General features: G+C 35.1%; 1 protein-coding gene across 9 annotated transcripts; it reads right to left on the reverse strand.

Annotated features, from left to right (window-relative positions):
* Positions 1-266: 266 nt before the first annotated feature.
* LOC122009818 lies at positions 267-6,656 on the reverse strand. Of its 9 annotated transcripts, none has more exons than XM_042566120.1 (6): positions 6,364-6,656; positions 5,725-5,827; positions 4,820-4,987; positions 4,123-4,538; positions 3,078-4,051; positions 267-2,216 (listed from the first exon to the last, which is right to left on the reverse strand). In XM_042566120.1, exons 3-6 carry the CDS (start codon positions 4,918-4,920, stop codon positions 633-635), a joined length of 3,075 nt encoding a protein of 1,024 aa, XP_042422054.1. In that variant the 5' UTR covers positions 4,921-4,987; positions 5,725-5,827; positions 6,364-6,656; the 3' UTR covers positions 267-632. The 9 variants fall into 9 exon arrangements, with proteins under 9 accessions (XP_042422054.1, XP_042422052.1, XP_042422050.1 ...); XM_042566118.1 differs by having other exon boundaries at positions 2,835-4,051; positions 4,820-4,942; positions 5,725-5,823; positions 6,364-6,655; XM_042566116.1 differs by having other exon boundaries at positions 2,835-4,051; positions 5,725-5,823; positions 6,364-6,655.
* Between the last annotated feature and the right edge of the window lie 6,117 nt (positions 6,657-12,773).

Here is a 12,773-nt window from a genome sequence, read left to right on the forward strand (position 1 = left end):
TTCTTGTTTCTTGAGGAAGTAAACAATCTGGACCCTTAGTAATGTTATTCTCGTATTAACCATATGTGGATGGTGAGTATAATGTATGTGTGCATTTAACAAGGGCCTGAAGTTGTGTATGGTAACTCGCTAAGCCACGAGATTGTGTTTAAAGAAAAATATTATCTGAAGTACAGCAAATCACTGAATCGAGCATGTCAACCATTTATTTGTACTTGAACACAACTAAGCAACAATAATAACACTTAAGTTATAAACAAATTGCAGAAAAGAAAGCTGACCGAGATCAGGCCAAGAAGATAATGTGTGAAAATCCAAGGTCTTTCAGCAGCTTTATTTATTTGGAATTACATTCCAGAATGAGGATATAACTAAAACAGCGTCAGGTACAAATACCAGTATTGCACTATTTTCTGCTTGTTTCATGGAAAACCTCAGATTCAAACTTGAAAGACAGAAAATTAAAATTCTTCATCAACATCATCACTCCATGCTTTTAGTAAAGCATTTTAAGACATTGCCGAAGTCAATACAAACCATAATCTAGATAATATACACAATACAGTTACATCTAGCAGCAATAGTCATGCAGAATATAGCTTAAGACGAAACGTTTAAGATCACTTCTTGTGTCACCCCTTAACAGTGGGCAGCTTGGCAACTGGCCACTTCTTCCTATCATGATGAGTTTGGTACCACGAGCTTCTGTTTGGAAAGCTGTTTTCACTTTCGAGCTGGGGAAATATGCATATAAGGCTTTGATCCTCACTTCCTCGCATGTAAACATTGTCATCATCAGGTAGGCTGAAGTCAGCAGGGTTTTGGTTGATAATGCAGTTTACAGGAACATATTGATGCCTCATTGACTGGACTAGTCCATCCATTTTGCTGATCGAGGCCTGACCCATGTCAAATTTATGTACAAAAGAATCACCACATTTTGTATTCTTCTTGTTATTTACAATGGACGAGAGATTGATCTTGGTAATTTCTGAAGGGGCATGCATTTTCTCTATCCCACCGATGCAGCAAGATGGCAGTTTATTATAACACCAATCTTTATAACCCAATGATGCATAGTTTGATTGAGACATGATCTCTTTTTGTAGCAAAGACCCAAGATCGCCTACTCTGGGAACTGGGCGATAAGGTCTGCTCGATTTTCCATCATTTTGATCACAAGTAGAGTATGGAGCTGCAAATGGATTTTCAGGTGTCTCTCTAATTTTGAGACCAACTTTCATACCAAGCATCTCAGGGGGTTGATTTAACAAAGAATTTTGGGCATTTCCTGTGAAGTTTAAATCCCATGAGGCAACTGGATGAGCTGCCTGATCAACTAGCCTAAGCAAATGCAGTGCTGGAACAGTTTCATCGGTATGCAACTCCATGGGAACCATACTTCCTGAATGAAGCCTATTTCTTCCATCCATACAATATGATCTGGCCATTTGAGTTCCGTTTGATGATTGCCAGGATGGTCCTCCCCCACTTACAAAATAGGAGCCTATGAGATTCATTCTTTCAGAAACCTCAGACTCTTGAGAAACTGTCTTCTGACTTCTATCAAACAATGAATCAGAAGGAATCATTTTCCCATGATTACAACAAGGATCAATGTTCCCCATGTCAGTGCTATATTTTCTTCCTATCAATGGTGATGACAAAACATGATGTGTAGCTCTGCTTGAACACGGAACAGAAAATCCCTGATATGTTTGGTATGATTCCAAATTGTGTAGCCTCATTTGGTCCCATGAAGAACTTTGAGAAGGGTAGATTTTCTTAGAATCGTCGGTTGCATATGATTGGTGTCCATCATATTGAGGAATTGTCATAAACTCCGTAGCTTGCTGATTAAGATCAATAAGGATTTGCTTCCTATGCTCAGATTTGCTGGCTCCACATTCAGCATTCTGAGTACTGCAGGAAGCAGTAGGGATATCATATCCTATATCATTAGGATTGGAATAGCTCTTATATTTTGCATTTGAAACCTTGTCTTCACAATGTCCTGAAACATATGATTCATATCCATTCCGTATCTCACCTTGTGCCATTGATAATTCGTGTTTGTTCTTACAAGTGACATCAGTATTCACTAAATTTCTTTCATGCTGGTTTTTTGCTAAGAGTTCAACAATGTCCATCGGAATATCATCAAGAGTTTCCTTGTCAACTGTTGTTGAAATCTTTCGTTTCTTAACAATTTCTTTCTGCAAAATGAGAAAGTATGGGTGTCTTAGAACACACAATCATCTATTTCACTAAAATAACAGAAACAAAGAAGAAATATACCACTAAAATCCATAAAACCTCATGGCGTCATATTTTCCTTAGAGAAAATAGAAATATGATTTCATCAATTGCATGACTAAAAACTAAGAAGTTTGATTATTAAGTGATTCTAGGTGTGTTTTGGAGTGACAGAAGCAAGCACTGCAGGTAGTACATAAATGTTCTACAAAGATGGTTATCACATTGATCCACTAGTGTATTTCACCAATTTACTTATAACTTGATTTCAGAAAATTTCCATGTTAGGCTCCTGCTTAGTTCCACATTAATGAACAAGAAAGGATAATCATGTACCAACCAATAAAACAGAATATTCAGATTTAAGATTCTTTCACATGTATGTAGTGGTCTAGGATGAGGTATCTGATGTTAAACGTTTGGTTTGGTATAAGAATACTAGTTATTATGGCACTTCACTAAGATTGAAACAAAGAGGAATGGCTTTCAAAGAAAATAAAAAGCACACAGACAAATGCATTGGTTATGAAGGAAGAAGCTCCCTCTTTTCTCTCAAGAAGAAAGAATTTGCATTATACCTCTGACCATTTTACTTGGGAAGAATCTCTGCTCTCGACATGAGACACCATTTTCCTTCTAGCCCTTTTCTCACTACTATTGCCTACATTTCCTAGAAAAGGTAGTAAGTTATTTGTAGAATGTATTCTTCCCATTTTATGAACAGCATTTCCAGTATGAATCTTTTTCATTATTGCACCTCTACAAACCCAATCTTTTTGTTGTTGAATGAAGCAATTGTCCCTTGATTTTACTAAAAGTACCTTATTTTCCTTTTCAACAATATGCTTTTTGTTACGTTTATCTACTTTGAAACCTTGCTGAAGGGGATCTGCATCATTGTCATTATATCTACTGTGGGATATCCCAACACTATTCTTCTTCTCCTTAATTTCAACATATTCTTTTTCAGCCAGAGCTTTCTTTCTCTGGGAATCATTAGTGACAAATTTCTTTGAAACCTTCTTAAGCCAATGTATCAGAGAAAGTTCCTCCTCTTTGTTCTGATTAACTTCTAAACCATCATTATAAGAACTGCAATTTAGGTCTCCAAGTTGTGCTTCACACTTTGATGCATCAGATCCATGGTTTTTATCTACACCACATGTTTCTCCATGTCCTTTGAAAGTGCGAATCTTCTTAGATATGTGCAACTCTTCAGTTTTCATAATATCCTCAATAAAGCGTAGCTTTCGGACCTTTTTATGGTTCACTTTTCCAAGTGAATCACTAGACACACTGTCCTGAAGTGGACCGCGGTTCTTACTATTCGACAAACCCATTTTACAATATGATGCTTCAAGATTTCTCTGCTCTAAATTCACCAAATCATGAACAAACATGTTGCCTGCAACAGGAGTTACAACATTATCTTCTGAAGCACCAAATTGAACCTCAAACATCTTACATTCTTTGGGTTTGCTGTCAGATTTTACAATTGCTTTTGTTTTAATAGTAACTCCTTCACTGTCTCTCTGATCCGTGAGATCAGTACCACTTAATTTCAGAAATACATCAGGATCTCCAACATTAGCACCTCCATTTGGTTTGTCACAGAAAGTATGAGAAGCATCATGATAAAGAAAAGCAGACAACCATTTGTCTTTGATGATAACTGTATTCCTTCTTAGATCTCTTCCGGCTTGAAATTCATCTCCTGCCACAACAGAGGTAGGTTTACATAACCAATTTTGATTCTCTTTGGATCTAAAATTCCTATATATGCATTTTTGGAGACCTGAAAAAAGAGGGATTAAATGCAAAATTGGATGATAATAATTAAAATACTAGTGAAAAATTAACTCTTACCCGTTGCCACATCTTTTGTTATGGTTTGGTTCGGTTGCTTTCTGTGACACAGATCTGAATTGAACGCAACATGGCTGATGTTATTAGAAGAACCTGGCACAAGTCTCTCTCCAGGTATGGTATTTTCAGAAAAATGCTTTTGATCAGAAAATGATCTTTTTGAATTGGAACTTAAAAAAATTAAGGATTTTTCTTTCTTTTTTTCTTTATTCTCAAGTACCCTCAAGTCAGCTTTTCCAGTCACATCTTCAGAGGTGCTAATTGTATGAAGACAGTTCACACAATTCCATCGCTTGAAATTGGAAACATGTAATGGAGGTAGCTTGTTTGTAGTTTTCTTACAACTTTCATTGTAGGGCGTAAATAATGGCCAACAGGTTTTTACATCTCTTTCCCGAACACCAGCAACGTAACCACTGTAAAAATGAAAATGCATCATTAACAGTCTACAAAAAAGAAAAAAAATGGCAAATGTGCTATCCGAAATTTGGTTGGTTCATTCCATTGTCCTTTAACATCACAGTCTAAAATAGCAGTATTAATTGTCCATAGAGTTTTTTAGCTAGAGAAGTAAGAAGGAAATGTATCTTGTTGTAAAGTTTAGAAGTTCTAGCTTAACATTGAGAAAGCTGCAGAAAGAAAGCACTGAGAAAGTTGATTTAGAAGCAAAATGCACAGAAAAGATATCTACTATTACCGAATTGTAAAATGACTGCAAATGTCTGAATCTTCCTTGTTATCAGTCCTAGGAAGAGATTCTTTTCCCTCATCGAGGGGTTCTTTCAATGATGCTTCCATAACTTGAAACAATCATAATTAGCTGTCCAGACAGTTTTAGGTGGTTGCATCAGGTAACTGCTTCTTGCTGAACATCAAACATGACAAAATTGCACCAAAGCTAACATTTCATAATGAATTTATTTAGCTTAAAATGCTAAATCAAACTCCAAACATATTGACACGTGACAGAATATGCTGGATGCGGCATATAAAAGGATTGAAAAATAGCTAGTTGATGTACATGATCCTTTTTAAAATCTAGCAAGATTATTATAACATGGGATACAGTATGTTTCAAAATTATGAAGAAAAAAAAATGTGTCTACATATACATAAAGTGCAAGTGATTCAATGCACTAACAATATATTACTCAGAAATAGTTACATATGTGGCAAGAAGTCAACAACAATACCAGTGCTATATAAACCTAATGCAATGAAGTAAATAGATGCAATGTTATTTCTCTAATAGAGTAAACTTGAAATCAGTAGGAATACGAAAGTCAAGAAAAAACAATGAGAATATGCACTTAGAAGCATTGGAAGATTATCATTGCAAGAAACTCATATATACAACCAGATGGCAACAGCTTGTCGATGTATTCAAGAATAGATTGAGGCCGAGAAAAAGAAATGAACTAAAAAACATATATGTCACGCTAATAATATGTCAGCTATACTAACAAACGTCTTAAAATATAAATAGTTGTTACTGAAAGGACTTGTATGAGTCTCTAGCACCAAGCAAGGGTTAAGCTCAAACAAATAGCTAGCACACATTTCACTTACAGAAGCAATAATAGTTGGTTCCGTTTTAGTTACCAGAAGCTCGAAGTTGCAAGTTGGAGTTTGAAATGAAAGAAATGCAATGTTTTGAAGCTCCGCCAGCAACTAGGAATAAGCTCGAACACCAAATAGGGTCTATCTGCACAGTATTGAACATAAAATAACAGGTCTAAAAGATAACGCAAGAAGTTACTTCAAGCTATAGAGCAAGCTGTAAGTTTCCAAACAAAGGTTTTCTTTCTACTTCTCATAGTATTCAACCTCGAATAATAAACAACAAAACCAAGACAAACCTGTGCAAAGAAGTTATATTTAATCAACCCAAAGTTTCCTACATAAAATGATAGAATGGAAAGAAATATTCACTATTTGTACCTGATTCCACAGAACCAGAAATAAACAGCAGCAGGCCTCACTATATCAACACCTTAACCCCCAAAACCAAACTGCAAACCCCTTTTGGAAAGAGCACCTTGACATCCCAGTTATATCTAAATCAGACCTAATTCTACTATACACCGTACACGAAAACAACCCACGAAACAAAAACCCACTCCCAACCCGATTGAAACCCAGCTCTCGAGCAAAAACAGGGAAACAGATGGAATAAAACCGATAAAAATCCAAACTTTAACCCCAAACACCACTCAATTACCAGCAAGGTAGTTCCCAAACCTGAAAAGGAAGTCCCCAGCTGCTGCTTCTCCGCGTCACGGCTTTCCGCTCCGCTCGCCCAAATCGCGGATCGGATGGGAAAAAACGAGGAGTTGGGGATCAGAGACGGATCGATCGCGAATCTCAAAGGCCCAAAACCCGACCTTTCCTAGGGCTCCTCCTCCACCACCACCACACCTCATGTGCAACAAAAGCAAAGGACCTAGTGCTTCCTCCGCGGGATTAATTTAGGGCACGTCCATGTGACATGTCATCCTCCACCCATCACCCCACACACACACACACACAAATGCTTGTCTGTAGCAACAGTGACCAAAGGTCCCAAGGCAGCTAAAAAAACCCTAACCCTAATCCTAACCCTAACCCTAACCTCAACCCGACGCAACCCCGGTTCCATGGCATCTGATCTTGACCGCGATTGCGGTGGGTCCCGGCGCGATGATGCCGCCGTTGGAAAGATCCCCGTTTCGTGGGTGCCGTGGGCCCCGCGCCAAAAGCTGTGGTGCAAAATGCGTGTAGCTGACGCGGAGGTGCGCGTCCTTTACTGCATGAATCCACCACAGGAGATCGAGCATACACTGCTTCACCATGGTTAAATCCATTCAATGCTTTCCAGAATTAATAATAATAATAATAATTTTTAAAAAAAAAAAACGAAAAATATTATTGATGGTCCAATTGAATGCGATTTATTGAACTTTGAGGAAAGTAAGCGGAAGAGTGACAAATTGTCGCTGAACTTTTATGGTTTGATCTCAAGTTAGAATGTATTTGTCTGAATTTTTCTTTAAACAGTACGCACTGGTAGAAAATTTTTTGTGGAAATGTTACCCAATTCAACCTATAATTTTTTTAGGAAATTAATTATTGATGCATTATTCTGTCAAAATTATTAAAAGTAAACTGCAAACGATTAATTAATTAACACACAACACAATTATTAATCTTAAATTAAGATTATAAATATAAATTGTGGGCATTCAAAGACTTATTAAAATGTAGCCCGGGTTAATGGTATAATGATTAAATCCTCTAAAGAATCTAATATTTGAATCTCAGTTATGACGATATTTTCCCTTTAATAAAAACAGAAGGCCCTCATCTATCAACTGTTTAGTCATCGCTACATCTCTGCCGACGAGCTGCATGAGCATGGCGTATGGGGCAGTGGGTCACCGTCACCAGCTAGCGGCCGGCGGCCAAGGTGAGGGTTTGGATGATCGATCTTGTGCATGCTTGCCGCCGCAGGCCTCACTAATCTCCCACAGATGAAGATGAAGTTCCTTGTTCATGGAGGTTAATTAATTAATTAATTAGCATGATAAATTCATTAGTATTTCAGTTTATTTATTTTACTTTTTTATGTTAAATAAATGTGAATGAATTTTTATTATAGACATTTTACTCATAATCATTTATAGCATGATGAACTTACACATTAAGATTTTAAAATATTATTGTTCATCAATCACTTTCTCTTATGCTGACTAAACATTCAAAGCAGCCTTAGTTGAAATCTAAAAAATGTTCCAAATTAAACGATTATGCAATCTAAAAGTTAGATAATTAACATGAGATAAAAAACCATTTAATATTTTTAAAAGTAAATTATCTGATTTTCAAATTTAACTCTATTAGCTAACAGTGTTAAGATCATATCAAATTAAATTATTGTGTTTCGTTTGTTTTAATATGTCAATTAAAGCTAATAAAGCAATTTCAATGGAATCCATTGCCATCTGGTCCAGTGGTCTTGGGCAAATTTAATATCACATCAAACTCCACAATATTAAAATAGATAGCATGCATGGAACGAATCCAAGAGTTGATCCGTCCGGGATAATGGTAGGTATTGTGATGGTGATAATTAAAAAAGTTAAATTTTAATTTTAATTACGGTGTATTATATGATATTTTTCCTCCGGTAAGAGGTGGATCTAAAACGTTGACTATTTGGATAGATTTTTATAAGTATTTTCTAATTTATTTTCGTGATCGATAGAAAAATTTCGTGAAGACGGCCCTCTTCAGAATTAATAGATTTGGAAAAGAAATACAAAATATTTTAATTAAAAAAATGACGATGCATATTTTATATTATATGAATTATTTATCTCATGAAAATAATTTTATTGTCAAAATTGATAGGAGAGAATGGCACACGGCACTGCAACATGCTGTCGTGAAGGCTTATTTAAACCCTTTTATAAAAAATAATAAATAATAATACTTTGTAAGGATCAAGGAAAATACTCGAACAAGATCTAAGTTCTAAATTCTTTGATCTTGCACAAATAATACTTGGCCTTATTTAGTGGTAATTTTCACAATAAAATAAAAAAAATATAAAATTTTTAGCCCTTGAGTCCTATTGAAATAATAATCCTAAAATTTATTGTGACTCAAAATCAAAAAAAAAATATTTATGATCTTTCTATTTTTTATAATATTTGACATTCTTATCTATTAAACTTTCATTCCAATTTAAATAATTATCCTAATTAACAATCTAATAAAATAAAATCTATATTTTATGATTCTTCTTCAATTAAGATAATTACTTTTCCAACCCCTAACAGCCCCTCTCTCTCCTATTAAATGATCATTTTACCCCCTTTTTTTTAAAATAACAAGTTATTTTATTTTTTAAAATTTTATTTACTTCTTTAATTTTATTTTTTAAAAATTTTATTTACTTCTTTAGTTTTATTTTTTATTTATTATTTTTTCATCAATTTTATTATTTTGTATTCATATTTTACTTTTATTTTTTTCAAATAATAACCTCTAAAATTTATTATTAAAAAAATAAAAAATTACAAAAGATCGAATCTTCTGTCCCAATATCACCTATCTCCGTGTCTCATTTGTCGCCCCAGCCCACCGCCGATGGCCTCCGGTCGTCGTCCCGATTAAAACTATATCATAAGGAAAGTTGAACGCATTGAGGTCATCATCGGCGCGATCGGCGCTGAAATCTGGCCAGATCTGAGCAGACTTTTCTTCACCGTCGATCTGAGTCCCTTCTCATATTTGACCGAATTTTGACACCGATTGCGCTGATGGTGACCCCCTGAGTTCACCTTTCCGCTAGGGTATAGTTCTGGTTGAAGCGACGGTCGGAGACCGCCGATAGTGAGCTAGAGATAACGAGTGGGACATAAGGATAGAAAATTAGGGACAGAGAATCCGATCTCATATTACAAATATAAAAAATAGCATAATATTCTGGTCAAGAAAATACTTAATAAAAAATAAAAAAAATGGAATAAGAAAAATGGTATAAAGGTAAATAATAGAAGGGCTAGGAAGGGAGTGTGTTAGGGGATGCGAAAATCTATAACTAACAAATAAATAAAAGATTATAAATATATAATAAAAAAATTATTGAAAAGAATAAAATTGATTAAAAAACAACAAATAATAAAACAAAACAAAATAAAAATAAAACGTGGAGGAGAATAGGAAGGGTTATAAGGGTAAAAAAAAAATAAGTGGGGCCTGGAGAGGAGAATGTTAGAGGGGTGGGAAAAAACATCTCTCAATTAATAAAAGAACAAAGTAATAATTTACTCATTTTGTTGTTGCTACGATTGGACAAAATAAAAAAAAGTTGCTTGTTGAAAAGAATTATAAAAGGAAGATCACTGCTTTTACTCTTATTGCTAGAACAGGGTAGCAGTTAATGTGCATTCCTTCCTTGATGAAGAAGAGAAATGAGAAGAAAAGAGAACTTGATAGTAGCTAATGTGCATTTCTTTCTTGATGATGAAGAGAAAGGAAAACAACAAGAACTTTTGTGTATGAGAAAAAACTACAAATTCACTATAGTTGAAGAAGAGAAGAAAATGAAGAAGAGGAAAGGAAAAAAAAAAAGGAGGGAAAGACAAAAGCACGATGATGGCATACGACACTGCTAAGGTTGTAGCAACATGAGAGAAAAGATAAAAAAAAATAATAAAGATTCAAAAATACTCTAATTCATTTTAAATTGATCCTTCATTTAAATCTTAAACTTAATTTAATCATAATTTAACTAAATTAACTCCAAATCAATCACAATTTAAACCGATGTAATCATTCTCTCCACACCTACCCATTAGATTTAATTGAACTCAATTCAATTTTAATTTAGTACTCTCACTTCATGTTCTATTATTTAGTTAGTCCATTTATTATTATATATTTTATTTTAAAAATTTAATATTTAACATCCCAAGTCATAATATTTCTCCATAAAAATGATATCAATGAATGGCTTAGATAGAGGACTTTATCAATTTCAATTTTTCTTACAATGATGAATTAGCCGGTCAAAATAGCACTGAGGTATAGTATTATTTAAAAAAAAAAAAATCTCAAGGAGGCAATCACACTTTCCCGTCCCAACTTAGCTACGCCCCTGGCCATTCACAGATGAAGTATTGTTGTGAAGCAAAGAGTAGAATATGAACTGTCATTCTTAGTTATGTTTATTTATCTCTAGAGTTTTTTGAGCTAACAGGGAGAGTGATCACGTGACTGGTTGCTCTGCATTTGTTGTCTTCTTCTTCGTCTCCTACTGCTTCTCTTGTTATCTGCTTCTGCCCTCGAAGTGCTCAGTTCTTCACGCATTGACTGCTCTTCCTCCTCCTCCTTAGCATCAGTAATGGAGAAAGGCAAAGATGTGAAGCACTCAGCAGCAGCAGTCTCTGGATTGCCATTAACTAAATTAATCACCATTCAGTCAGGAGGAGAACGAGGAAGACCCGATTCCACAATGCTTTGAAGGTTCATTGACAACTTTTTGATTGTTGCAATCAACTTCCTTTTTTTTTCCCCCCTAAAACAAATACAAGTGTGTTTGTGCTGTATAAGTGAGAATTTTGATGATGATGATAAGTTTTTGGTGTATCTGATTCACTGAAGGAACTGAAGGAGCTGGGCTCTCAGCCTTACAATGCAGCAGAATACTGTGGGAATGCATTTTCCATGTCTGACCAGAAGATGTGAGCCTCATTCTCTTCCATTTTTCTGTACCATTCCTGTAAAATGGTAGGAGGAAAAAATGTTCTTGCATCTGTAGATCATCATAATTCATAAAATATTTACTGTTAAAGAATTGATCAAGTCTCTTCTTTCACTTAGATTTGTAGGCACGTTTGATGTCAAAATAGCTTCAGTTTTTATCAAGCATGATGAGGAATGTCAAACACTAAATGCTATAATCAATTATCAAAACAAAAGGGAAGACGACACGGCTAACTCAAATCATATGCCCAACTATTTAAGATGATAATATTTAATCCATATCTATAGATTCGAGATTGCCGCCAAACACCAGATTTGAGAATCCAAAAAGTCCACAAATGATTTGTCTAAGATGACGGGACAATTTCAAAGGAATAATCAAGAGATGATGTGTGCCTGATCTATAGGTGAATCAAATGTAGTGCTTGGTAGGAAAAGTTGCCCATTTGCTCAAAGGTGAGTCGACCCACCATGAAAGTGGCGATGCTAACAATGACATAAGGTAGGCTTCACTTAGGAGTCTTCCATTTCAATGAGAATGAGCTTCAACTGAGAAGATGGTGTGGATAAGTTGAGGTGGTGGCGGTGTAGAGAAAACCAGAATCAACGAAACTTCCGTCACTCCAAGAATATCGAAGTGACTTACCGTGAAGAAGCTCTTGATATGAAGAAATTTTAAGAGATAAAAAATTGGACGATGGAATAATAAAAACTCTCTTATATTGAAATTCAGAAAAGAATGAGCCTATAAATAGGCTTTACAAACTATCACTAGATCCTATAAAATAAGATCACGTAAGACCAGATCCTATAAATTAGGATCACAAAGATAAATTCTAATTACCTAAAGACTCGGACAAGATTATCCTAATTAAAGACTCGGACAATGATTAACCTTTCAAATTATAAAATAAAATATTTAAATCTTAACTAAAAAATTACGAACCAAAAAAATAAAACATCACTTTATAATTCAACACTCCCCCTTAAAGTGATGTTCTCAGAACTAATCCGAGCTTTGATCGCAGATCTTCGAATGCACCCTTTGGAAGTGTTTTTGTAAAAATGTCAGCAATGTTGTCTTCACTCTTAACTGCGACCATATCAATAATTCCGTCGAGCACTTTCTCACGAATGAAATGATGCTCAAGTTCAATATGTTTTGTCCTCGCGTGGAAGACAGGATTAGACGTAAGTTTGATTGCACTCAGATTATCTTCATGAATAGGAATGGGTTGATCAATGGGTACGTGCAGATCTTCAAAGAGTCTACGAAGCCACATACACTCTTGAGCAGCCTGAGCAGATGCTTTGTACTCTGCTTCAGTCGTGGATAGAGATACTGAACTTTGCTTTTTGCTACACCATGATATACTTGTTGCTCCTCGCAGAAATACAAA

Source organism: Zingiber officinale, chromosome 8A, assembly GCF_018446385.1.
Source record: "Zingiber officinale cultivar Zhangliang chromosome 8A, Zo_v1.1, whole genome shotgun sequence".
In the NCBI taxonomy this organism is placed as follows: domain Eukaryota; kingdom Viridiplantae; phylum Streptophyta; class Magnoliopsida; order Zingiberales; family Zingiberaceae; genus Zingiber; species Zingiber officinale.